Raw genomic sequence first — 26612 nt, forward strand, 5'->3', positions numbered from 1 at the left:
ATGACGCAGAGAAGCGACAGTAAGGTCAAATTCTGAGGGCTTTTCGAACTTGAACGAATGTTGAACGCAATCCCACGGGATTTAATGGAACTAAATTTCGAACACCTCACTGTAATCATTTATTTATTTATATTGATTATTATTGTTTAGATATTTCAATCTGGAAATTTCATTTAAGTCAATAATTAAATTTAAAAAATTTACAAATGAAACTGAATTACAGTTTTAAGTTTTAGTCTTTTAGTCAGTTCTGAACATTGAACCCCGTATCTGAGCTTAAGCTCTCGTGCATCTAATTCTGTGTTCGATATCACCATCACTACTGCTGTTTTGCTAAGAAGTTTGACTGTTATGTGTTTTTAGTGCGCAAACGGACATTTTGCATCTCTACTTCACAGCGACTGTTAATGGTATCCATCAACCACTATGGCCCACGTCTCATTACGAAATGGCTCACGAGTAATTAACTCTATCGTCAAACAACACTACTATTTAAAACTCCAACCCTTTTTGCAACTTAGCGCAAGCCAAACACCATTTGTTAAACTTTGTGTTAGGAAGTACTCCTCTCCACCACCAACAATTTCAGTTCCTTTAGCACAATGTGAAACAGCAAAGCTTCATTTAGAGTACACCTGCAAGGTATGTGAATCCAGAAACTTGCATCATATTTCTAAGGTTGCATATACAAAGGGAGTGGTCATAGTAACATGTGCTGGGTGCCAGAATAATCATTTGATTGCTGATAATTTGAAGTGGTTTACTGATCTTAATGGCAAAAGGAACATAGAAGAAATATTGGCTGAAAAGGGGGAAGTTGTGAAAAGGGGTAATGTAGTTGAAATTGAATCAGTGAAAGGAAGTGATGAATTAAAACTGTGAAATATTGTAAAACCTGTAGATAGAGTGTTTTAACTAAATATCAGATTGCATCTCAAGATTTTTGGAATACCTATATTGGTGGTGTTGTCAAGCATTCCAGATGTAGTTTCGATGGTAATGATATGGAAATTTGAAACCAACAACTTGTGACAAAAGACAAATTGAAAACAATTCTGTTTTCAATTTGCTGTCTACTTTGTTAATGTTCCTCTGGTTATTTCATTAGAACACAAGGCGGTTTCAAATTGAAGAAAGGACAAAAATTGATAAACTTTTCTAGTTGTCTTAAGTTTGTTTCAACTTGACTAGATATTGATGACTAGAAGTGATTTTAAGAAGTTGTTGCAAATGTAAAACCATATTTTAGTTATTTGTTATGTAATGTTATGTAAAGAATTATGGTTTACTCCTTTACTATACCATAAAGTGTCTTGTATACTGCTGGACATTCACATAAAAGTTACTCTATAGTATCATCTTCCTTAAGATACAAATGGCAGTCTGATTCCTCAGGCACAATATGTACAAATTGGTGAAGAACAGACCGTATCTGACAAAGGTCATTATAGTAATTGTCACTTGTTGTCTGCTCCACCATATTACAGATTCAGCTTTTTCTTTAAATGGTCATGACAAAACCCTCTTCCACTAGAACTTGCTCTTTGTTGCTGAGACCAAACAAATTTTAATTAAGCTGCTTCACTCACTTTTTTGAATAAATCATCATGCATATATTTCTATTGAGTGAATTTCAACTTGAAACAACAATGAATCGGACTAGGCTTTGCTAGATGCGGGCCCCATCCGTTTTCCCGTATATTCCTCCGCCATTAGTGACGTGTTACTAATAATTTAACTCAAATGATGCCACTGCCTTGCACCAAATGAGTGTACAGATGGAAGTAGCCCTTTTGTTATACGCACATGGATTGAGGGAAAAAAAACTCCTTAATACATTTTCTCATTTCGCGTTTATTCGCAATATCTAGAAAATTAATATGCGTGATGTAAATATACATATTATAATAAAACTCTTAATCGACCCTAAATATAAGGCCAAACAATTTTGCCGATTTCATAGGAGTGACGTATATAGAAAAACGCACATTATACAAATACATAACAATTCGATAATATTAATAATAAGGTACAAAAACAATAGCTATAAATAAAATGAATTAATACGTGAGTGTTCTATAAATAAAGATACAATATACCTAAACTAATATTAAAAATCAGCATCCAATGGCAGTATAAGCTAATCATTTAACAAATTAAGGAGGTGCTATACCTATTGGGTATATCTTGATTGAACATCCTCGAGACGATAAAAAGAAGGATTTGAAGAGCGCGAACTATATCACATTGCAGCTATGATTGCTCGAAAATGACAGTATTTTATGAAAATTCGCATGTAATAAAGACTACACAAAAAAGGAGACTTCTGAAGTCTTGAAATATGCCATTTTTGCAGTAATTACAACCAGAATCCAGTAGATTCAAATTAATCCTATTTTTACACAAACTATACACTCACGGCTACATAACTAGAGCAACTATTTAATTAGCAGGCCTAACGGACAGAAAGAACATTTAATTACGGATGAAACATGAAAGAAAAGGACGGCGAAGAGCATAGCCTTAAGCAGACTCCCAAAATTTTGTCTCATTTCGACTGTATCAACCGCAATTTGTTTTTATTCAAATTTTCCCATTAGATTTCGTCAAATTTTGGTCTCTCCTCTGGATTAATACCTTTGTCTTTTACTTTTCTAGGTCAGCTTGACGTCACTCGAAGGGTAATGTCCTACTTCCCACGTGTCAAGAATATCAAAATTAGACTTTAAAATGACGTGTATACTTTGATATTGTATTTTGTTGGCTACTTTACTGTGCCACGTTGCAGTAATTTTTCAAACTTCTCATGAAGATTTGCTCGCCAAGAATTGATCAAGACAATATGAAATGTTGCTCTGCTTTTTGATCAATCAGAATTCTTCGTTTTCTTCAACCTCTCCGGCTCTCCAAAAGAAATTTAATACTGCGCAGCAAAGCACTGCAGTGCTTCGGTTTTTTGATTTGGGGAGATCTTGAATATTTAAAAAATCGGTGATCACCACTCTCGTTTTTGACGATTTTCCTAATTGACCCAATAAACGCTACCAGGAAATTACGTCCAAATGGCGTGCGTTTGTTGATATTGGGAAACATAAGGCAGCTTTGCCAAGTTATTTTTTTTTTCAAAAAAACGCTGAAGCTTTAACGTATCCCTCGGAAAGTTGCGTAAAAATCGAAATTAATGCTCTTGTCGGTTTAAACTTTAAATGTTTGCAACGTCATTTTGACATAACAATCATTTTCGGTAACTTCGGAAAATTATGTCAAACTGTCATGTATTTGAGATAACTCCGAGTATCAAACTCCCGATAATGAATTTAGTAATACTTTGATACGTTTTGGGGACGCATTAGTAGCTTTAAAAGTAGAAAAGACAGAATAAAACGTGTCCCCTGGAAAAAACATCAATATTTATGAGGACCGCGGGACTATTCTGCTACGTTTTTTTTTTGGAGTGATGGTGACTAACAGCCAGGCAAAAAACAGATAAATCAGACATTTTGACGTCACAGTGATTTTATTAATAACAAAAAACAGCCGAAACTTAGAACAGAACACACTCTCTCCGGATATTACATTAGCATAGGTTCACTGCTACGTTAACGTTGCATGTACCGGAACTAAACAACAAGCGAAACTTAGAACATAGTTTGCCCGGAAATGATTATGACTATTATGGGGGATGAAGCATGTCACTTCGAAGTCATGCTAAGTTTATCAACATTAAAGTGGATCCTTGCGCCGAAAGGTCTGCCCGATTACCGTGAACAAAGGTCATTTGGACATTATAGTATTTTCACACATGGGAATTCACTCCCCAGGACTAACACCAAAATGTCAATTGTCAATTAATTATGAAGGATTGCGGTAGTATCTTGCTACGTCATTTTGACGGCACAGTAACCTTACTTGAGGTAAAGAAAAACACTTACCGGCACTAAAACGTCCGAGTTTACGACGCACACTCCGAACAAACGATGTGAAAATATCTCTTGTGTCATAGTGACCTCATTTATGGTAGAGAAACAGCCGCGGCTGAATCATAGAGTATTCGAAATTAAAGACAAAACGTTACGCTTTTTGAGAAATACCGCAATGACTTACTCTCACATGAAATCGACATCGAAAACGTCAATTACTGCGAATTGCGTTACTTTCGCGCTATGTCCAATAAAGCTTCGTGGACGCGTACGTAGTTTGGACAAACGCGTCCAGGCAGCCACTCTATGAGCGTCATGTTAATAAAAATATTTTCGAGAAATTCTTTAGTTTTGTGTGGGGTGCTTCGGCGGCGAGGGCATGAAGACTACTTGCGCCGAAACCTAAATTTCAAGACGCTATCAAAATAAGACTATCCAGTATGTTGGCTAGCAACAATGTGACAGTGACATAAGTTCCAACGCTCATTTTGGTTAAGTGTCATTTTGACGACGTTCTGTCGCAGCTCATTCCTGAAAAATAGAATATAACTTTAAAGCTCCCTAACTTCTATTCCTTTGACAGATTTTGTCGGTGACGCTTTAAGTTCTCAATTCATTCCAACAAATCTTGCCGTTCTAAGGCTAAAAACGACTATTATCCATTACTTCTAGCTATCAACATCAATTCCTCATAAAATAACCACAGCGAACCTCCAACTTGCTTCATTTTTCGCCCCTCACCAACTACTTTTACCAAAACTGAAACCGACGCTCGTGTTTTTCTTATAAATTAACTGCCGAATACTTCTGCATGAAACAACTGAAAAATATACGCCCCAAACAGGTATAAACGTTCGTGGGAGCAGCTGATTTGTCATGGAATAAAATGTCATTTTGGCTATTTGTTCGACAAGGAAAATGATCGATAGGGTCTTTACGCAAGGTACTGTCACCGACCCGGCGCAAAGAGATTCTTAGTTACTTCCTCGGGGAGTATACCGGATTAAGTGGGGTTTCCACGAAGCTGCGCAGCTCGTAGTTCATTTCTATGTCGTGGGCAGTGGCAGTGTCCATGTCTGACTTCCTTAAGATTATCATTCTGACGTCGCTGTGCAGATAGATTTTACCCGATTTGGAGCTTATAAACCTGCAACACAAAACAGGAATATTATATCTTATCACATGTGATAATCTAATAAGTAAAAAATAGACGAGCTTAAGTAGTAAATTGACGCCATTTTGCTTTAGATGCTTCCGCTAAAACAGCTTGCTGTGAGACAATTCTGTGATTTAATATATCGTTAGCAGTGATTTACTTTAAATGGGAAATTTTAACGACCACATTCGTTTTAAGGAGAAAGGAGTAAGTGGCCCTTAGCAATTTAAAAATACTCTCACGTCAACCAGTTACCAGTAAATACAAGGGCACAGTGAATTAGCCATAATGAGGACTCGCTCGGGAACCCCCTAATGTAGGAAGTAATATGAAAATAGCACAAAGTAAATACTAGACCAATACATTTATATTACCTGATGTGAATAACGAATCTCAGCCACTTGGGAACCAGGCCTGGCTTCTCCTCACTGGCATCGGACGGCATGTAATACGTTCGTTGACGGATGAAGGTTTGCGAATTCGGCGGCATGTCGGAGAAGTCATACGGCACCACAAACATCTTGACAACGGTCCCCAGAGGATTGAACAGGGTTACCTGAACCGTGCCCCCTTTCGGGACGTTGTACCCTTTTTTGCTTAGTTTTATGTGACCCTGAAATGGAAGAATGCAAGTGTAAAATCCTGAAGTGTCGATGTGTTACCGAACGACATTAAGGGAATAGGGACCGATATCTCCGGTTTTTTTTGTTTAATGTATGTGTTAGATTTTAGAACTTTATTAAGTTAACCAGTGACGGCTTATTGAGTTTAGGACAAAATTGAGACAGCCTCTCAGTGGGTAATTTCACACGCGGCAATTCAAGAGCCGCAACGTGTCGACATTAAATCGTATATACGCAACTAACGAAAGGGCCTCAAAAATGCTATTGCTCTTATGAAATAATTGATAAACGAATCAAATTAGTACACTCGTCATCTGTGTCAATCAACGATGGACGTGATTTTGACTTTGCTACAATTATTTTTGAACATGACGCTATTTTAATTTTTCGAAAAACAACTCGGACGCCGTCATTTTGAATCCTGATACAGATTATGGATGCTTCATTGAAAAGCGAACGTTGCGCTCCGCGTTACAAATTCTACGTTTTAACGTTACGCAATCTTCGAAACGTTATGGAAACATGCACATTTCTACTTTAAATCTACCACCTTTATTACATAATCATACACCATATTACATAAAACCCGAGATATTGGCTTCTAACTTTAAAATATCACTCGGTACACTTTTGGGTCGCATTTGATCTTACCATGTAGGGTGCAGAGACCCTGTCTTGATCACCAAATGCATAAAAGAATGTTGTGACTGGGACGAATAGATGTTTGGGAACGAAGGAACCGTTGGCGCCTACTTCGGCAGTGAAACCGTGGACAGTAGAGACCGGCTCTAGTCTGCCATTAAGCACAGACTCCTCAAAGGTACCTAACCAATAAAAAACACTATTTGATTTCTGGATTACAACGCACAATTCGAAATAATCATATGTAATACAACAAGAGCATTGAAAATTATCAAGAATTTTCGATGCACGAGTTATATTTGGAGAATTTCACGAACCAAATGTTACACATTTTTAACACATTTGCTAAATTTTCGACTCGTAATTCGTCTATTACTGCTGTTACAATTGTGATATAGTAATGAAATAATTGACTTTAATCTAAATGAAATTCTCACATAATGCATAATGTAAGTTTAATAGAAGTTCCTTATGTTCAATTAAGAGTTAAATTAAGACAATTATCGAAAAAAAAAAAAGGAAAAGTACGTACATCGACTCCTTCCCCATTAACATAGGTTCCGTTTTTCACTAACAGTTGTAATTCATTTACCAACCTAACAAGCCCGTGGGTCTCCCCTTCTGTCGACATGTGCCCTGATAAAGCTCTTTCTTTGGACCCTCGTAGATTTCGGGACTGCGGGGCGAAACTATCCCCCCTTCGTTCTCGCTCTCTTCGTCTGTGGAGAAACTGCTCGAAAACAGAGCGCTGAAACGCACAAATTTATCTCATAGAGATGTGAAACTTTCGCGTTAAGTACTGAGATAAGGCAGCGAATTTTACCCGTAGACCCACCTCTTTATTGCCGAAACGGAGTCCAGCGTTGAATCAAAATCGAACCTCGTCTGGCCCTTTCGTATCGGAGCGGGGCTACTACTCAACGGAAGACCTGTACGGTTGTCAAACACTGCTGGTGTCGTATTTCCTAAATTCCTCTTAACCTTAATGTGGTCGTGTCTGTCTGCCGGGTAAATCAACTTAGGCAGAGTCTTTCCAGAGGGTAGAGCCTCCTCCTCATTGAACGTAATCTTTTTATGAGCGCCGGTCGACGCGCATATAGCATTGGACAATCTGCTATCACACAAATCGCGCATCTTCCTGACACGCTTCGAGTGGTTATCACAATGATTGACGCCGTTATTGAAACTATATTTTTCCTTACAACTAAATAACTTATCACTTTCGCTCGTATCACAATAAAAATTATCACATTCACTCAGCTTTGGCAGATTCTTCTGGACATTGTTATGGCTGCTCCTTTGACCGCTACGCTCTATCGCGTCCAACAACAATTGGCCCTTGTCTTGAACGGTTCTGAGATCAATGTTTGCATTATGGCAACGTTCCTGTGGCCTGCCCGTGTACATTTCTACGTTCATTCTTGCATGCTCTATATCCTCATCCAGAAAATTGACGTTTGTATTGTCCGTATGCGGTCTTTTCACCCGTAATTCTAAAGACTTCGTACTGCAACCACTCTCATAAACCTTTTCTTTCGCTTTATGATCCTCCATGTCTTCACAACAATGCTTCCCTTTCACAGTGCAAGAGGTCTGCATTCGATCGTCCAATAACTCATTTTTCAGCTCCATTTCTTTAACTAAAAACGTGGCGTCAGGTTGTCGTTTTGCAGTACAAGTCTTGCAATGAAATTCCGGTCTCGAAGGTAGTCGCGGGGCGCTCAGGAAAGAAACAGTTAAAGTTGTTCCGCTACCGAGATCTGAAGTTGGGAATTCATGTCTAGAGGCGCTTAAAGAGAACGTTAGAGGGGTTACTAAGTCCTCGGGAATTGAAATTCGGTAGCGGAAATTGTCCACTGAGATCGGGGAAGATTTATCTTGAGTGACTAACCAGGCAGTGATTTGGGAAAAATACAGTTGGGATCGGATGGCGCTGAGTAACTGGCTAACGTTGAATTGGGCGATAACAGAAGCCCTAAAATAAAATTAAAAAAATTAGTTGGTCTATGAAACGCACCTACATAATACAGGAACCGCAACTGCGAAACAAAAATGAAGTGAGAGTTTGGAAACGACGCTTTCACTCTCATTGCCTGAATAGAACCTCTCCCGGGGAGAGAAGTTAAAATTCAACACATTAATTAGAAGATATACGAGATAATCAGACAAATTTACGGTCTGAAAACGGAAGAATAAGGAATGTGAGAAACGCGATATCCGTAGATCTGAATATTTCTAAATTGACAAATTTTACGACAAGGCTATTTATATTGTTTAGTGAAGCATTTATTCGCCAGCAACCGATGCTGACCTCGTTGTCATCGGGATGAGCTGGCAAATACCAATACATAGAACATGAGGGTATATTAATAAGACCCGCGCTTGTAAGTATTTGCACATTAATGGTAATTATTATTGAAGTATGTAGTTTTCTTACGAATATATGAAATTTAGCATTTACCTGTTAGGATAAGCACAGAAAAACCATTGTTCCAACAAAATGACATCTTCCAGATCGCCGGCAACGGTCGAACCAATTTTCTTGCAAGCACATGTTAGTAGAACTTCAACGCAGATTGGGTCGCCTTTTTTGAACGTCTTCAGTATAATGTCGCGGTTTTCTCGAAATTTTTCGCACTAAAATCAATAATCAATCAAGCCACCGTCCTACCGAAAAGTAGATTATTGAAGTTGAAGAAAAGCTTACCAATGGATGGTCGATATCACAAATATGAGTTTGGTCAATTCCAATTAAATTATTGCAGTGCGGGCCTTCGTAAAAATCCTTGTGCTGCGTATTGCCATTGGGTGATGGTCCCGGAATACGGCCCTCTGTCACCAAAGTGGCCACCGCCACCAAAGTGTCATCGTCACGCCTTTTGCTCGGATCTTGGATACTATTGAGGCCATGCATCTAGCAGAAAATAACAAAGCCGTAAGGACCTTGGCAGTTTTTGGAATTACACCTTCAAACGTAATATGAAAGCGATAGTCTCTAAATAAATCAAATCAACTGCAAAAGATAGTGAACTTATGAATTACAACACCATCAAAACCGTTCTTACCCTAAAGAATAGATATCCCCATTAGCCAACCACTGCTCTAACCAAATCCACCTGCAACACAAAAATAGCTTGAATTATATTTAATCGGAAGGTGGGCGGTTCACATACAAGGGGATACTTTTCGGCTTAATTTTGTTCGGCAAGTATTAAGAGAAATTGAGTAGTTGGGCCTATATCTAGAATAAAATTTAATAGAATAATTGTACTTGACAGACGCACACGATGACGTAATGCAATGCTTTTTCAGACAAATGGATCTTCAGTTAGATCAAAATCCAGAAAAATGAATTGGGAGAAAAGTTTGCATCGAATGGCCGGCAAGATTGTCGGATTTGGGATCGTCTGACTTTTTTCATAGTACACATACAAGCGCTAAGTAGGTTTAACCGAATGATAGAAGACGTTAAAAATTTAAGTCTCAAATAAATGTAGCAATATTTGATCTAGATTCATACAATATTTCGATCGTACAAATATGGGATCGAAATGAAGAAACGTTTACACAAGTGAAATGAATTAGACTGTTTCATTATTCGAACAATATCAAAACCAGTTTCGGGTTAAATTATCTTTATTTCATAACTTGTTAATAATGAAATAACATTAAACTTAACAACGATTACCATGTCTCTCAATCACCTCTAAATCTCGCTCAATTATAGTTTATTCATGTAGGAATATCGATTTTGCGTGAAGGACTCTTGGCGTAATGGGCGTATACAGAGTTATCGAAATTCGCTGCTCACCATTGGAATCTCGCAAACACTAGGAGATACAAGTCGGTTGAATTCGGGCAATCTCGCGTATTTTTGCGTACCTGGGCAACGCTGTGTTTCAAAGATTGCAAAATTCTGATTTGTCCCAGGAACAGGCGAGAAAAACCGATATCTGCTCAGATCCTTTTCATCTTATCCTTAATTTACTTGAAAAGATGATTAAGGATCAATTTTGCTTTTTCCTTGGCGCTTTTTTGTCCTCCACAAGACAAAACCACCGGATTTTTAATACAACGTTTCGGAATGCCGCAAACTTCATATTTTTGAATATGAATCAAATTTTTTCACAATTTTTTCTTTTTTAAAAAATCTCAGAGCTTCTGAACAAAACCTGGAAACCCGCAATTCGTCGACTCAAAGTGGCCCCTTTGTCGTTGTAGAAGCTCCAACCTGATGTCATATACAAATTGCTTTAAAGGGGACAAATCCCGTAATTGAAATTCTCACATTTGAGCAAGACCTACGTACGTGTAACCAGTGGTGTAATCCCGCTTGGAACAGAAAATCCAAGAACAAGCTACAGAGTGATTTACTGCACTGTCAAGTTAAAAATGCATATACATAGATTAACAACAAAGCGCTTGAATGCTAGAACGTATCTGACGGCACACAGCGACGTACTAAAGGGTAAAGGGCGATTATGGACTGAGTTTATCATAGTTTCCAAAACATTATATGAGATGAGCAGTAAACAGAGCTTTTGTTCAGGCATCGTAGCCAGGCGAATTTAAGGAAAATATAAGATGCATCAATGAATCTTACTTGAGGTGATTGCCACCATAATCTAACCATGTCAGGGGCGTAACATGAAGGTTCGTTACATACCTACTTACTCAAGTGCATTGTCATTTACCAAATCGTTGTGCAAATATAAAAAATAATAGTAAATATGTATTAATTAGCAGATATTAGATTTTACCTCTACGTTTAAATAACGAAATAGTTCGATTTAATAACTCTATTTAAGCCCTGTTAATTTCTATTTATTCGACTTACTCGATGATTAAGCCATCTGACGATCCCCTGGAAATTGCGCGCGTTATTCTTTACAGGACAGACGATTTAACGTACTAAATGTTTTCTTGAATGTAATATATTTTTTATCTTAATATCTCATTAGGGAACTCGATATCGCCGGCAACCACGTTGTCGACTTGAATATCCCCCACGCGGGACTATACAAAGGCGTCTGGACGTCTAGAACTGGAGAAGGTCGTAGACCCTACTTTATTTTCATTCGAAATCCTCAAACAAAAGCACTTTTCTGACCATTGTTTGATCCTATAATTAAATACTTCGTGCTGAATCACGTAAATAGAGGCTGGTGAAGTTTCCCAACATTTTCACACCAAGATAGATAACAGCTCGCGCATATGAAGAACGTGTCGCGACACATAGATTTACCTATTTTTGATTATACGTTTGCCGAACAAAGCCAATGTAAAATCTCCCCATTGCGCTTGAAAACTCTGATAGAACGCAGATAAAGTCACAATCTTCTTGTGTATTATTATTTACTTTCACTGAATGGATTTCTCTTTGAAAAGGTTAAGACTTTTGTAGTTTTACTGTCTCTTATCTTCAGACTCGTCTTATAAAGCACATAGGAAATTCAGTTCACGACCAATAAATCCGAGTAGGTACCATTAAGACCTAGTCAATGTCGGTCTAGTGACTAGGTAGCTGTATCATAGCGCTCAAGGAAAAATGAGTATTGCTAATTCCACTAATAGGTTCGTCAAGGCCGAAATATATGTGAACAAAGGCGGATATTTTGCCGTTTTCTATCATTATCTTATCTCAAAGTCTGTTTGGATCTGTTGCATTACTTTCATTAAAGCACTCGTCACAATTGGTTAAGTTTATGTAATAAATATCTTGAAAATTTCTTCTGGAGTATCACCATTGATTGGCACTTTTTTCCATTACGCTGTATATTTAATACGTATTAGTGTCGTGCACTCTTTAATTTTGACCTGTGTATTTAACTTGAGACGCTTTTCGTCGTTATACAAAATAAAAATTGGGAGGGTTTCATGCGTAGGCGGAAGCAAAATCGAAATTTCTAGAACATTACAAAAATTGCTAAAAAAATGCAAAAACCTCACAACAATTAAATTTCAAAGAGAGATTCCTAAACTGGCCAATTTTAGTGGCTGAAAACCTTAAGATTAACGAAGCCAAATTGAAAAGTAATTATATACAGAGGGGCCAGATTTGGAAGGTTTTGACAGGAAACCCTCATTTTCTATATGAATAAAAAAAATAATCAGAGTTTCATTTTCTAAAAAGCAATATTATAGCTATTGACAAAAATTGAAACTTTTCAACTGGAATACCCTATATTGTATTAACACAATTTTATTTCAGTGTTCCGTCTATTTTAAATAGTATAGAAATTTGAATCTACACTAAATACACCTACACGCTCAAGTACTGCTTCTGAACGTATTTCTATAGGCAGACTTCGCCTCTGACAAAAACTAGCTCTAAACTGAGCATAACTACAGACATTCTGTCTTGTTAATATCATTTGAAATGGTTTTAACATATTCTGCCCTCAGGTTTCAGGCTGAAAAGTACAGATCACTGGAGTAATTTGTATTACACACTCGCTGCATTGCAAAATATTTTAATATAAACATTTCAATATAAATATTTCAAGACATTTCCAAAGTATTTTGCTGAACAAAATTTAATCAGCAATTTATACCTTTAAAAAAATGTGAGTTCAATCAAAGAGTTTTTGCAACCAATCAAGTGGCAGAACTACGCAGTTATTTCCATTCATTTTGTTTGTTTCTTAGCATCCCCACTAGGTTTAATAGTTAAATTATTCTACAATTTTGAAGACCTCATGTGTATATATCAATATAATAGCTGTTAATTGCCACACTGACAATTTAATGAGCTAATTTCAATTCCCATTGGCACAAAAATCCAAGATGGCCGTTTCACAACCAATGAGATTAGTTCTTGTCAATGCCACATGTTAGCAAATTTTTCAAAAACTGAAGACACCACATGTATCCATCCAACTACCACGGTTATAGACTTAATTATATAATTAACACTAGTTAAATACTGATTGAAAGGATAGAGTGGATCAAGAATGAACTTTTTCTGTTCTAACAACACCTGAACTCAACATGCTTCTTTGACCTCAATTTTTTGCTGTTGTAAACCTTTGTTCCTTCACTAACCTTTAAGGTCTGTTTAAGGGCATTAAACCACAAGAACGCATATTGAATACTTGAATTGAGTACCAGGCAGTATAACAAACAAAATGGCACCCTCATTACTGGAATTGTCATCAATGAATTTACTTAAATTAAGTTTTGATTACCTAATGTAATGTCACAACTTTCCTTCCCACAGTCCCAGCGAGAGAAATTGCTATATGATCACTCCACGGATTTTTGAGTTCGTTAGGACTTCTCTGCACATGCTGTATCGGAGAAGGGAGATAAAATGGTGGATAACAAAGTGAGAGGACTCCTTTTGAGGGCACTGCACTAGCACTGACGAAAACAGCTCACAGCTGGATAAGATACATACACACCTTCCAACTTATGCACTTGTCCTTCGACTAACAGCTGTTTCGCTGTTTCTTTCTTTTACCAGCTGTTCTTGTCCAGCTGAGTGACCGAACTATGATAAATCAGTTTGCGCATGAGAGAAAACATTAATAAATTGTTATCTCTATTCTCAACGTGTATTAAACAGTGATGAAGATATACTCTAGACGTATGTGAGCAGTTCACTTTTCAAAATTGGTTAGTGGCGTCAGCTGTTTTGTTATCATGTGATCAACGATCTTCTACTTGATTAGGAAGCAGATGACTGACAATGAGAGCTCTAGAGTCTAAAGAGATAAATTAGAGCTGATTGTCGTTTTGCGAGTAGATTATATATATATACAAGGCATGCAAAAAGAAATATTCGACTTATGATATTTTCAAAAAAGTATGTTGATTCTGAATTAAAACTGTGTCATGATGTGCTTGTTGCGTCCAGCTCAGTAACCAAATTAAGATAAATGACTGTGAGCTTTAAAGTTCTGAGATGTAGCAATCTAATTTGCTACACTTTAGATTCTTTAATATTTTCTTCGAATAAAGAGAGAAATTTACAATGTGTTCAATTTTAGAATGCCGTGGTGCAGAGTTTGTCCTTTGAATTTTGAAAGCACCATAAATGCAAGGTCATATGTCAATAATATTGGCAGTGACAGCAATCGAATCTTCACGTTTCTTGGGTCTACTGTTTATTTTACTCGATTTGAAATTCTATCGTTTATGCCGTAGGGTTGCTATTACAAAATTATAAGTAAATACATTCATTTACTGGATTTAATTTCCAGGTTCTACCTTAACTGGAGGGGTGTTGAAGTATTGTTTTAATATCTAAAGAAAGGTAAGAGTAAGTGGAACTTCACAAAAAAAACGTGTCTTAAGGCCAAATATGTGAGGCTCTTGAATTTCAAGTGAAACTTGAATATATCATTACGTTTTAATTGAGTATTGAATCGTCTTGGGTCCAGTACTGCATTTGAAAAAGTTTATAGCAGAAATACCTTATTTAAACTTCTTAAATGATGAAACAATGATTAGCTCTTTTCTATATCTTTGTTTTAAAGATAAAATGGTTTCCTCGTGGTTCTCAAGACTTTGGAAAAGTCTAACTGATTCAAGCTAAAATGAATACCAGTTTATTCAGAACTCAAGGATAAAGAAGTTTGTCAAGTCATTTCCTTACAAGAATTGGAATGGTAGCATTGAGAAGATTGTGATGCATCTTCTGTGTCAGTATTGAAATGAAAAAATTAATCATTTCAACAGAGCAGTAATATGATTAGAAGGCCTAAGTAAGATGTTACTTGGAAGATAGTGAGGTTCACTAGAAATGCAATACCTTGAACAGTGTAGAGGATGTCAACTGGCGAACAAAATTCACCAAAATCTAGTTATAACCAGTATATGAAAACAATTTATTTGTTTCAGATGTCAAGCAGAGAAGGTGGCAAAAAGAAGCCACTCAAACAACCCAAAAAAGACAATAAAGAATTAGATGAAGATGATATTGCCCATAAACAAAAGTTGAAAGAGCAGCAGAAGGCCTTGCAGGATGCTAAATCCAAGGCCTCACAGAAGGGACCACTGTCAAGTGGTGGAATAAAGAAATCTGGCAAAAAGTGATCTTTTTGTCTATTTGTGTATATTTTATTTAATTAGATTTAACGGTTTCCATCAAATTAATGAATGTTTATGTTCTGTTAAATTTCTGAAACTTTTCTTGTAATGAAGGGTGTTTCTTAATAAATGTATGTTACTTGTACTTTTTCTTTCATATTCTAATTGATTACTATATAAATAATATATAGTTTAACTTAGATAAATATACATAATTTACCATCTTGGAAAGACAAGCCTCAGATACCAATCTGAATAAACTACTAAAGCGTTTATCAATTGGAAACGATTTTCTACCCATTAAGCTCGAAAATTAACACGCATAAAAGAGAATTTACTTAAATCGGCCCATTCGTACTTCAGGAATTTGTAGTATTCCACATTTATCTGAGACTCCCTATATTTCAAGCTTCACTAACAAAATATTCACGCCACTGGTACCACTGCTATCGGTGTAAATCTGAAAATGAACTAGATCATGTACCTACCAGATAAACATGGGGGTAACTTATTATTATTCAACACTCGCAAACACTTTTATTGTTTAGAATACTGATCATTAGCTCCATGAGGGCTATAAAACCTGTAACCCACCACCGAATCTTCAGATTCAACGACAATGACACTACAACAAGTTAATCACTTCCTAATTGTATTGTTATGCTTCGCTTTGAGCACCACTGGCGAAGAAGCTGAGCCTTACTTCTTAATTGCTTCGAAAAGTGTGCCTAGAATCGGCAGAAGCGCCAACAAAGGGGGCAATTCTGAGTTTGAAAAGTTCTTTTTGAAAGCATCGAAGTCAGTGCCGCGGATTGGAAGGAGAAATGAGGTATGTAGAGTTTGAGAAGTATGGTTTTACACAATACAGTGTGGTCACTTTCAAATAAACGTAGAATGACTGGATCGCTCTATGGTTATACATATTAAAAAGTTATTTCAAGATTGTTTGATTCCTAACATAGGGCGATTATAAATACATCAAGTTTTATTGAAATAAGCAAGGACAGCTTTATGCAACGTTTAAATTGGGAAAATAATGTCTGACACGAATCTGTAGAACATACTGTCTGAATAAAAATATGCGCTTTAAAATCTTCATGCAAAGAGCTACATTTAACATTTTTCTTTAAAATAAAAAATAAAAGGATTTACAAAATTTTAAGAGATCTAATTATGAAGAAATCATTAAACACTATAGGTATACTTAGCCAAAGCCAAAATTTACAGATAAGTTTGGGCTTTCTTCAAATATTAAATTTTCCAGAGAATAACAGTTAATCCGTCGATTTCATTATTTAGGTGTTTTTTTTAGGGATTGCAAATGGACGGAGACAGAAGCTTAGGTAAATTTCCATTAAAACGTAAGTACTTCATACCTACGAACTTATATAGAACATAATAACATTGTTACATGGTTAAATAATTATTTTAAGATTAGTTATATATGTCAGAAAGATGTTCGAGAAATCGCGATCGGCTACCAACCTATTGGGCATATTTCTGAGGGACAGGAATGGGATTACTACCCTGTCACGATGAACCTAATAAATTATTTAATAAACCACAACTTTCTCAACGTTGATTAAGGGTTGGTTCTTCGATGCTAAAATTGCAGAAACGGTTCTTCAACTCTCTCTTTAAAGCAGTTAAATTTGACTGCACGTTAACAACTTGGATTTAATGACAAACATTATTAATGTGGATAATCCACTAAGTTAAGCGGTACCATAACATTTCTGTTAACATGGAAATTCCATCAATAAAATGAGGATTGGAAACAGTCTACTGGACAACTTGCGTACATATGTATATGAATATGATGACAATGCAAATAGAGAGCGGCCTCAGAACTCTCAGAAATTCCGCGGTATAGGTGTAAATTCTAGTCTTTACATCCATTTGGATGATCTAGGTACGTTACAAACTGCACAACATTCTTTCGTTTTTAGATCCGACCTGGAGTGACATTTCCTATTTCTACGAATATCAACCTGAATTATTAGCTTCCAACGACCCACACAGTACTTTCGAGCAGTATTTACTGGGCGAACAACAGCCTCCAATGCTAGATGAAAAATACTAAGAAGGCATTCTATTATTATTTCCAACTCTAAAAATTGAAGACTATCTGGATTATTATGATGAGTTAGAATACCAATTTATCTAATAATGTTTTTGAAATTGTCCATGAATATTTTAAACATCACCATTTCTTCTTGCACGGATATACATGTTATGTAGTTAGGTAGATATATATACTTCTTCTTGATCCAAAACATGCGGGTTCTTTAATCCCATATTCATTAGGGCGGGAACAAATTACCGCGACGATTACTTGTTTGTGCATGTTCACAAAATAATAAATTGTGTTACGATTGATTCGTTCCATTATCTTGTTTAGATGCAGAGTAAAGGGTGCTCCAACGATGTGGGAATCCACCTGATATTTTAAAGTATAATCAAATTGTGAAACTGAGTAGCTTGATCCCAACAAGGGTACTCTTCGAGAGTGAAGAAAAACTTAATATCTTGGAAAGAAACGTGGTTTTCAAATCATGTTGCCTTCTAGAGCTGACATCGCGCGGTTATTGACACAGTTCTACAAGTATGATCAGCAAAATATATCACTCAGGTCATGCCACATGAAAACTCTAGATATCTCTTTAACAAATAAAAAAAAACTTAACTTAATTATCTAAAGAGAAAACCATTTTATTACTATATAAACTTCTATATGTTAAAAAAACTGATCATTAAAACAAAATCTTGAGAAGGCGTTGATGTATCAGAAGTACGTCTTATACAAATTCTTCTGTAATCTCTCGTAAATCAGATGTTTGATAGTAATTAACAAGTAGGGTATTCAACGCCTCACGTTTACAATCTGCCGCCTAATGCGATTTTTTTTATAATCATTTGTTGTTAGTAAATCGAGTTAGCGAAAAACCTATAGAGAGCGTCTATAAAGCAGATATAAATAGAAGAATTACTTTTAATATAAACGAGTTAAAAAGATATAAGTGAAGAAAAGTTTTTAACACTCAATAAGTATAAATCCAATTAAGACTTATAGACGCCCTGTATGTTACCTATGTCTAATAACTTATTGTAGTGAATACTTGAAATTTCACCTTCACCGTGACTTATGTTCTAAACTTAAAAATGGGTGAGTAACATTGATTATGAATATATAAAAACTTCTAAGTTAACTGTAATTTAGTGTATTTGAACATCTAAACAAAAAACATGGGCAAACCCTTCCTGATCTCGTCTTTAATGGTGTACTTCCTGAATTCTTCTTGCAGCCGATCCATCCTCAGTGTGTCATTCTCAATGTAAACTTTAGCTCTGGCAGCGGCAAGGTGAGCGTAGTAAGTCGGCGCTGGATAACTGACAGATCTTGTGCAGCGCGAGAACATGTGGCACAAGTAGTATGCCAGTTGTTCCACTTGATCGTTATCCATATTGTTGTCGTCCCATAAAGTGCAATATTTGGTCGGCTTGGCCACGCCTTGGATGCTTGCATGGGAGACCAAGTAGAAGTCTTGCAGGAAGGGGTGCGTGATTTCCGTGTCGACGCATGTTCCTGGTGTTGGAAAAAAGGAAAGTTAGGAACCATGACCATAAAATTTATCTTAATCAACACACTTGTCTAAGCAGAAAAGATTTAGTTGAAAAAAAAAACAGATAAAACAAGTTCATGAATCAATCAAGAAAAACAAGGAGTTCACATCTGAATGGATGGACAACCTGGACTCCAAATTCACTTGTATATGTTTCTTATAAGAATGAGACAGTTTAGAAGTGTTTGAATTTGAAAAAATTACTGGTACCGTCATTATCCGTAAATATACATATATAATCTGAGATGACGGTAATTACTACAAAAACCTTACCAGCAGGAACGTTGCTATTCTTGTCCTCAGAGTCTCTTGGATTCATCGGAAACAGTCTGGTATGGTGCCGCTTCTGCACCACCAAAAATGTAATTTTCGGTTCAAATCCCTCACTTTGAAGCTTCTTGCAGGCCGCACGGATAGCGCGAATCTCCTCATTCTTCACCTGCTCAAACTGTCCCTCCGAGACGCCATCTCTAAAGAACACGATCGCCTCCGGCTTGACTTTGGTTTTAGAATAGAAGAATTTCAGATGCTCTACAGTAATGGCTTCCAAATCTTCTATGATTTCCATCTTGGGGTCCTGTAGCCTCCAGCAAATGTTGTATTGGAAGGCTTTGGGTTCGTGAGAGGCTGTGACAGCCGCGACGCTCGGAATGTTCTGGGCGTCGGGTCCGGGATGGGTCACATCGGCTCCCATAATCATTATCGGACGTTTAAGAATGTCTGGTTTGCATGTCCCGGCAAAGGTGTGATTTATACCGTTTAATTTGCTATTTACTTTCAGCAATAAATTTCCGGCAGTTTGGCCGTTCATTTTTCGACTCACAGTTCCCGATTTAACGCATTGAGTTAGGCAACCGACGGCAATTTCAGAGGCCTTTTTCACGTGAGAATATTGAGGACCACTGTCCGGTACGACTACGAAAATGACGTCATAGCCCTTCTGGCTTTTGAAAAATTGCTCAATATCCATGTAAGTTTGTCTGCCGCCTATATTTATGAAGGGTTCCACTGGTCGCGATTTGAATATCATGCCAACTTCTCGCGCTGCACTCTCAAACTGCGAAAGCGACCAAAAACAAAAAAAATTGAAAATCGTAAAAAAGTACTAAATACTCCTAAGCGGTAGTTTCATTGGCTACGCCATGTCCACAGATTTAATAAGTTTGTATCGGGGATTTTGGATTCCTGACGCTCTTTCTTGGACATTTGAATGTTACGTCTTGCACCATATAATAAGTATTAAGGTCAATTTGGCGCTATGCCTAAGTAATGTTTGTCAGTATTTCCTGTTCAAAACCGCGTTGAAACAAATTCTGTTTACTGTAAACAAGTCGTAGCCAAGTTTTGCTTTAAATTCGACATTGACATATTTCATCTGGAAATAATTAATTCAGTCACATGTTTTACAAGAAGCGGGACGTCAAATTTCCGAAAAGGACAAAATGTATTAAATACATAGTGTTGATATAGTCAACTACTTACCATTGACACCATTCTCAACAAATCATCTTTTCTCGGGGGATATCGGCAACAAGAGGCAATGGTCCATCTCTGTATAGTCACGGGATTTAAGAAGTTCTGGCTCCTCCACACCCCTCGGGCAACGTGTGTCGGGCGACCGGTACCGTATTGCAGCTCCGGCGGCGGTAACACCCTGGCGTCCAACTTCTGAAACTCGTGTCCTACCGAAAACCCGAACTCTTTCACGCACGGGTTCTGGTTATATTTGGCCATTTCAATTCCGCGCATGATTTTGTTCTTGCGCACCGCAGTGTTTGTTGCAGCGTGCCTAATTAAATTATATGTAACAGATAATAATTACATTCAGTTCCGGTTAATAAATTTAGAAAAAAATACTTTCATGCCCTTCTCTTTCTACTTTCACATATTGACTTGTGAGATTTAATATTAGTAGAATTCTATCCATCGCCGACTGTCTGAATTATAGTCAGATATATATACTTCTTATAGATTCGCATTTAAGCAAAAACATTACTACTTCATATATTCCAGGAAGAGTCGTAACGAAACAAACACTCTTACCTAATCATTTTACTGGTTTGATTTTCCGTCATCTTGCGGTTGAGAGCCTGTCCCTCAACAATCGTGCACAACTCAATGGGAAGTAGAATGCGATCCGGCCGGTTCTGATTGCCGACCCAAAGAGTCGGCAGATTGGGATACATAATCCTATAGTTCTTGAACCGCTGGAAATACATCTGAATGGTCATCTCTTGGTTCTCATGTTTAAATTTGGATTTAGCCGGCGAAGACCCAATTCCGTTCACTCGATAGTTTTTTCTTGAACCAACCACTCCAGGGATTTCATAGGTGACTCTCAGGGTCTTTATAAATTTCAATAAAGTCGTTTGTTGATCCTCTTTCAAACTATTTAAATCTTCTTTTCTGAATGGCTGTCGCGGATTGGTGGATAGCAGTTGCACGAGCGCATCGATCACTTTAATGTTTTGCGGAAATGCCTTATGAGCGACGTCCACATTCAGTAAGGGTTTCCAACCCCTAATTGCCGACTGATAAAATCCCTGGTACATTTCCATGCCTGGATAAAAAAGGTGTATTGAATATCCGACCTCTAATTTTTCATTTAGTTGACCATGAAATTCTGACAAATTCTTTACCTATATATTTTAGAGTTCTTATTGTACCTAAGCAAAAAGGAATAATATGTATTATTCAGTTAAGTTACACGAAACAGTAAGTGTAGTTTAGTTACGGTCCTGGGACGGAAGCGATGATTTTTTTAAGATACAAAAATTATTATTTTCACGCTTGTAATGTATAAAATTTCCAGTTTATGTATATAGTGAAATCCATACTGGTGATTCATATGTTGGAAGTTAGGAAACTACTGATTATGGCCGAATCTCCCGATTGAAAGATTGCAATGCTGCCAAGTCACTGGTAGATGGTAAAGTTAGTTCAAAACCCTTCACATAGAAGTGGAAAAAGGATGTTGGGTAATCTGACAACACCTCTTTTTTCTTACTTGATTCATCAGGCATGAATGCTTACAAATTGCGTACTTTTACATCATGTGGCGCATGTCCGAAAACATACACACATTTGGGTACAGTCTGGAAAGAATCGTAAGAAAGAAAAAGGAAAACCATAGTAGGCATCGACTGAAATGGTTTTGTAGAAACACCCAAAAGGTTATTCAATATATGGGGTTGAGTTTAAGATATCTACGGTAGCGGCACGATTTAACTAATAAAATAACATGATTATCGATCATATTCTATGAAAACAATATGTCAGAACTCCATTACCAACTTGAAAAAAAAAATTGCAAGTATCGTAGGAGTGTGCATATGTGACCTACCGAACTGCTTTCGAATGGAAACTCACCTTCTCCCAAATCAATGATACTGTCGGGTTTAATAAAAAATGACCTTCCCACTGAATAACAGCTAACTACAGGCGCCATTCTCAGCACAATATCAACCACTTGAATGGCCTTTTGGGGAGTAACTGGCGACTTCATTAAATTTTGCAGTGGAGTCATATCCACTTCGTTGGCGAATTTGATTTCAACTTGAAATTTTTTTTCTCGTCCGTCTTCATCTGATATTGAGATTTCAGCATTTAAAATATCGTTACGATTGTTAGTTAATGGTTTTGTAGTGTACAAATTCTTCCTTCCATCAAAGGCAGGATACCTAAGGAAATGAGAAACAGTGTGAAGTAGGGAACAAAAAAAGTCAATACGATAAATATTATGAATTTTAAATGGAAGATATAGGAAGTTTCAACATGTGTAACTCTGTGAAAGAAAAATCCAATTCACAATGTATTTACAGTGAACACTACATTCTAAATCAATATCTTTCAGGAGGAACCTCATCTTAGTTGAAATATATTTGGTAGGAAGAGTATTTTTTAGGCAAACAAATCTACTCACCTCTGCGGGAAATATATCTTTCTGAAATTTTCTATAACAGGCCTCATAAATTTTCTCGGAGTTTCCGGAGTGATGGTCACGTCATAGTGGTAGGCCACCTTCAAATTTCCTAATCCCAACTGTAAATGGTTCGATTCGACTTTAATAACACGACCTTTAGTTCCGGGTTTTCTCATAACAGAGGATACGAGATTTGCATCGCTTCTGTCCGAATCTTTTATTGCCAACTTTGCAATAGTTCCACTTGCAGTGCCTTTGGGACCTGCAGGGCCTTTGGGACCTGCAGGAGGGTTACGCTGTTGTTGGGACCCTAAATTTAACCGAAATATTTTCTATTTTTAATTCCGAAACAATTATGCAAGATTTTTTTTACCTTTTTGTTGGTCATCCTTTTTACCATAACCTTGTGGTTGTCCACCTAATGTGAAATGGAAATTTAACATAAAAAGGAATTTTTAAATACAGGGAATTTCGTAATATAAAATATTTTGTTAATGTTAAAATTTTTTACCTCGTTGCTGAGTTTGAGCGTAATGCTTTTGTGGGCCACGCTGCTGATCAGGTGCTGTAGCTTGCGGTGCGTGTAGCGGTGATTGTTGAGTTGGTGTTGCAGTTTGTGACTCAACACTTGATGAGTCATGTTGAAAATATGGTGAATGTATCTCACTTGGTGGCATTTGTGATGGTGCGCCACGTGGATGCTCGTAAACTTGTTGTGGTGGTGGCATGTGTGACGGTGCGCCACGTGGATGCTCGTAAACTTGTTGTGGTGGTGGCATGTGTGACGGTGCGCCACGTGGATGCTCGTAAACTTGTTGAGATGGGGACCCTGATATGAAATGAAATTATTAATAAGAACGAAATTAAATCGCTAGAAGGTTAATGCATAACATCTCTCCAAAAATTATTAAATACCAACTAATAGCTCAATTTTTCTATTCTGGATATACTTAAATTATGTTAGGTATTTCAATATAATTTTTTTTTCAGATAGATATATAACTATGATAAATATCCTAAGTAGCAGTGTTAGGTCCATTTATGACTATGCAACACCAGAATATATCCTTAAGGTTAGAAAGTTAAAGGTTATTGAACTAGAGTTATTTGAGCGTTGTTATTGCGCTAATATTTACCTTGCCACTCTTGTGGTTGACCGTGATATCTTTGGTGTGAAAACGCACCTCTTCGCGGGCCCTGAAAAGCTTCACCAGGTTGTTGTTGCTGATAAAACCGATCTAAAAAAAAAACATTATTGTGGATCAATTGGATATCCTATTGATTAGAAAGTGAGTCCATAATGTAATGTTTGCGTTTGATACTATTAATATAATTGGAATTGTAAACATTAGCAAATTACCCATATTACAAAAAACGGCAAACTTTTGTGTTTTTTTAAAGAATGCTTTTAATGTGATATAATCACATAAAAAAATCACCTTGTTGTGGTTGTCCTTGAGAAATTTCATGGCGTGGATATACTTGCTGAGGATCATATTGCTCTCTTGAATCTTCTATAACACAGAAAAGGGCAGATATTATATTATTGCAAAATTTTGTTCAGAGGAAAGATTGTACTTACGGAAAAAAGAAAAAAAAACGTCTTCAAATGGTTAATTATAAAATACAGATATAATATTAAACGGCATTGCAATTGAAGTTGAAAATTTAAAGATTGATAGTTGCTTTGGAATATATATTAGGAAACAAAATAAACGGACCTGACGCAAAAATAAATGATTAAAAACCAAATATTCATTTATAAAAAATGCGAAGTTTCAGATTTTTCAAATAATTTTTCTTTGAAATCATTTATTACAGTTCCATATCAACTTACCTTGATAATGTCTACCTCGGCCTTGTCGAGAACCGCGTTGTTGGTGACCTAATAAATGAGAGAAAAATAAGAAAAAATGTGCAAACGAAACTTGTGACAGGGGACGCTTATTTTTTAAATTTACCTCTACGTGCTGATTGTGTCTGAAGCGCTTGTCCAGGTTGTTGGGGCTAAAAAAGTGGAAAATAGAAAAAGAGCAAATAGGCCAAATTTTTAAAAACAAAGTAGGTAGTTTCACTGTTCTATGCTAATAGCTCTATTAACTCCAATGATATAGTATTTTAACTATTCTTATGGAGTTTGCAGGGTGATATCCAACAATGTACTGCAAAGCTTGGTATACACCCAACATAAACTCTTTGCTAACTCATTTATTTTATTTATTAACACCTTATTTGGAATGTAAGTAAATGTTAGGTGGATAGTGTAAGTATCAACAAACCCTAAGCATAGAAGACATTTCTTTCTATTGACCCATTCTTGTGCTATAACATATTTATGTACTCACATGTTGTGTAACTGCTGAAGTTTGCTGTCGCACTGGCGGGTAATTACTTTGTCTTTGTTCATCTCCAATAGGACCACCTAAACATAGGCATTCAATGTGTTTAGTAACAATGATGATCCTGATTTTGGACCACAAATTAATGCAAACTTCAAAAACAAACAAAATGAATTATATATAATAATAAGATTCATAAAAATCAGTCTAGTTACAACAAAGCAAATAGCTATAACATTTATGTGTTAAATAATATAAAAACATATTCCAGCATTAGTGTTAATTTTTAATTTTTATAATCCATATATTTGATTATGTTGAAGTTGCTGATGATTACAGAGGAAATTCCCAAGTTATGTAAGTTGTACCTCTAGCTCCTGAGGGTCTTGCCCCTTCCTGGACACCTCTCGCTTCTTTTGGATTCTCTTTTTTACCTGAAAATTAAATTCTAAAATAATTAAACATATCCAACTTTGAGATACAATAATTACAGTTATTAATATTTCATAAAGTAATAATTACATCACTGTAATAAAAAATACTTATAAAAATTAATTATTTTTTAATAAGATATTGGGTTTTGGTAGGACACTCTGCCACTTACTAAAATTGAATTATGCAGTTACAAGATATCGCATATATTTTAAGTGGGGATTAATATTCAGATTTTTTTAAGTGCAATCTGATTATTTTCTTAGATATATCAGTTTTTATTCGTGTTTCCACATAGACTTGCATAATCTCTGTGAATCCTAATCTGGAGCACTATATATGTGAACTGCCACACTTATAGAGTGATCACTGCCTCTTGGCCAGACAGAGCTCAAAATGATCTAGACAATTGTGGCATTTTATTTTATAACAAGATATCACTGGCAATAAGGCAAATTAATAAAAATCAATTTAAGGCTCATGTCAAGAGTTTGTAGAAGGCTAACACTTCTTACAGATAAAGGGAATCCTTTCTTTGTGATATGGGTGATATTTAATAAATGCTAAATGACATTGGTTAAATTACATGTTAAAAGAAAAAAATATTATGTGAAGTGGAGTTCTAAGTCTTGAATAATGAAATATGATAAAAATAAGTTCAAATAATATGAAATACATATTATTACGAGTTATACAGGTTACTTTACCTTTATTTTTTTTCATATTTATTAATATTCGCTCTTCAATTAAATAATGATTTCTCAATCTAAAAAATGTAGTCGTTGACAGTACAAGTATACTCGAACACATCCAAAATATCCGAAAATGGAACAACCAGGGCTACCACACTACCAATAACTGACTCATATGTCATACGATAGAGAAAGATATTTTTAAACAATGAACTGTAACATTATTTTCT

At 36.3% G+C, this 26612-nt stretch overlaps 4 protein-coding genes across 9 annotated transcripts; 2 read left to right on the forward strand and 2 right to left on the reverse strand.

Annotated features, from left to right (window-relative positions):
* Positions 1 to 1834: 1834 nt before the first annotated feature.
* atos (atossa) lies at positions 1835 to 13790 on the reverse strand. Its single transcript, XM_066301522.1, has 9 exons — positions 13529 to 13790; positions 9407 to 9457; positions 9049 to 9255; positions 8803 to 8978; positions 7177 to 8316; positions 6938 to 7089; positions 6351 to 6523; positions 5451 to 5689; positions 1835 to 5067 (listed from the first exon to the last, which is right to left on the reverse strand). Exons 3-9 carry the CDS (start codon positions 9253 to 9255, stop codon positions 4899 to 4901), a joined length of 2256 nt encoding a protein of 751 aa, XP_066157619.1. The 5' UTR covers positions 9407 to 9457; positions 13529 to 13790; the 3' UTR covers positions 1835 to 4898.
* Positions 13791 to 14401: 611 nt separating this feature from the next.
* On the forward strand, positions 14402 to 15519 carry LOC136350095 (translation machinery-associated protein 7 homolog). Of its 6 annotated transcripts, none has more exons than XM_066301620.1 (3): positions 14406 to 14485; positions 14546 to 14598; positions 15186 to 15519. In XM_066301620.1, the coding sequence occupies exon 3, from the start codon at positions 15186 to 15188 to the stop codon at positions 15378 to 15380; it is 195 nt and encodes a 64-aa protein (XP_066157717.1). In that variant the 5' UTR covers positions 14406 to 14485; positions 14546 to 14598; the 3' UTR covers positions 15381 to 15519. The 6 variants fall into 6 exon arrangements, with proteins under 6 accessions (XP_066157715.1, XP_066157713.1, XP_066157717.1 ...); XM_066301631.1 differs by having other exon boundaries at positions 14413 to 14485; positions 14546 to 14604; XM_066301626.1 differs by having other exon boundaries at positions 14426 to 14490.
* Positions 15520 to 15869: 350 nt separating this feature from the next.
* On the forward strand, positions 15870 to 17879 carry LOC136350093 (uncharacterized). Its single transcript, XM_066301614.1, has 3 exons — positions 15870 to 16203; positions 16687 to 16735; positions 17324 to 17879. The coding sequence occupies exons 1-3, from the start codon at positions 15994 to 15996 to the stop codon at positions 17455 to 17457; spliced, it is 393 nt and encodes a 130-aa protein (XP_066157711.1). The 5' UTR covers positions 15870 to 15993; the 3' UTR covers positions 17458 to 17879.
* Positions 17880 to 18061: 182 nt separating this feature from the next.
* Positions 18062 to 26528, reverse strand: LOC136349836 (protein argonaute-2-like). The gene is made up of 15 exons (XM_066301516.1): positions 26398 to 26528; positions 25627 to 25692; positions 25265 to 25341; positions 24881 to 24926; positions 24757 to 24804; positions 24359 to 24433; positions 24056 to 24157; positions 23431 to 23748; positions 23293 to 23337; positions 22920 to 23229; positions 22367 to 22677; positions 21041 to 21557; positions 20480 to 20786; positions 19271 to 20054; positions 18062 to 18960 (listed from the first exon to the last, which is right to left on the reverse strand). Exons 1-15 carry the CDS (start codon positions 26498 to 26500, stop codon positions 18608 to 18610), a joined length of 3462 nt encoding a protein of 1153 aa, XP_066157613.1. The 5' UTR covers positions 26501 to 26528; the 3' UTR covers positions 18062 to 18607.
* Between the last annotated feature and the right edge of the window lie 84 nt (positions 26529 to 26612).

This window comes from Euwallacea fornicatus, chromosome 2 (assembly GCF_040115645.1).
Source record: "Euwallacea fornicatus isolate EFF26 chromosome 2, ASM4011564v1, whole genome shotgun sequence".
Classification (NCBI taxonomy): domain Eukaryota; kingdom Metazoa; phylum Arthropoda; class Insecta; order Coleoptera; family Curculionidae; genus Euwallacea; species Euwallacea fornicatus.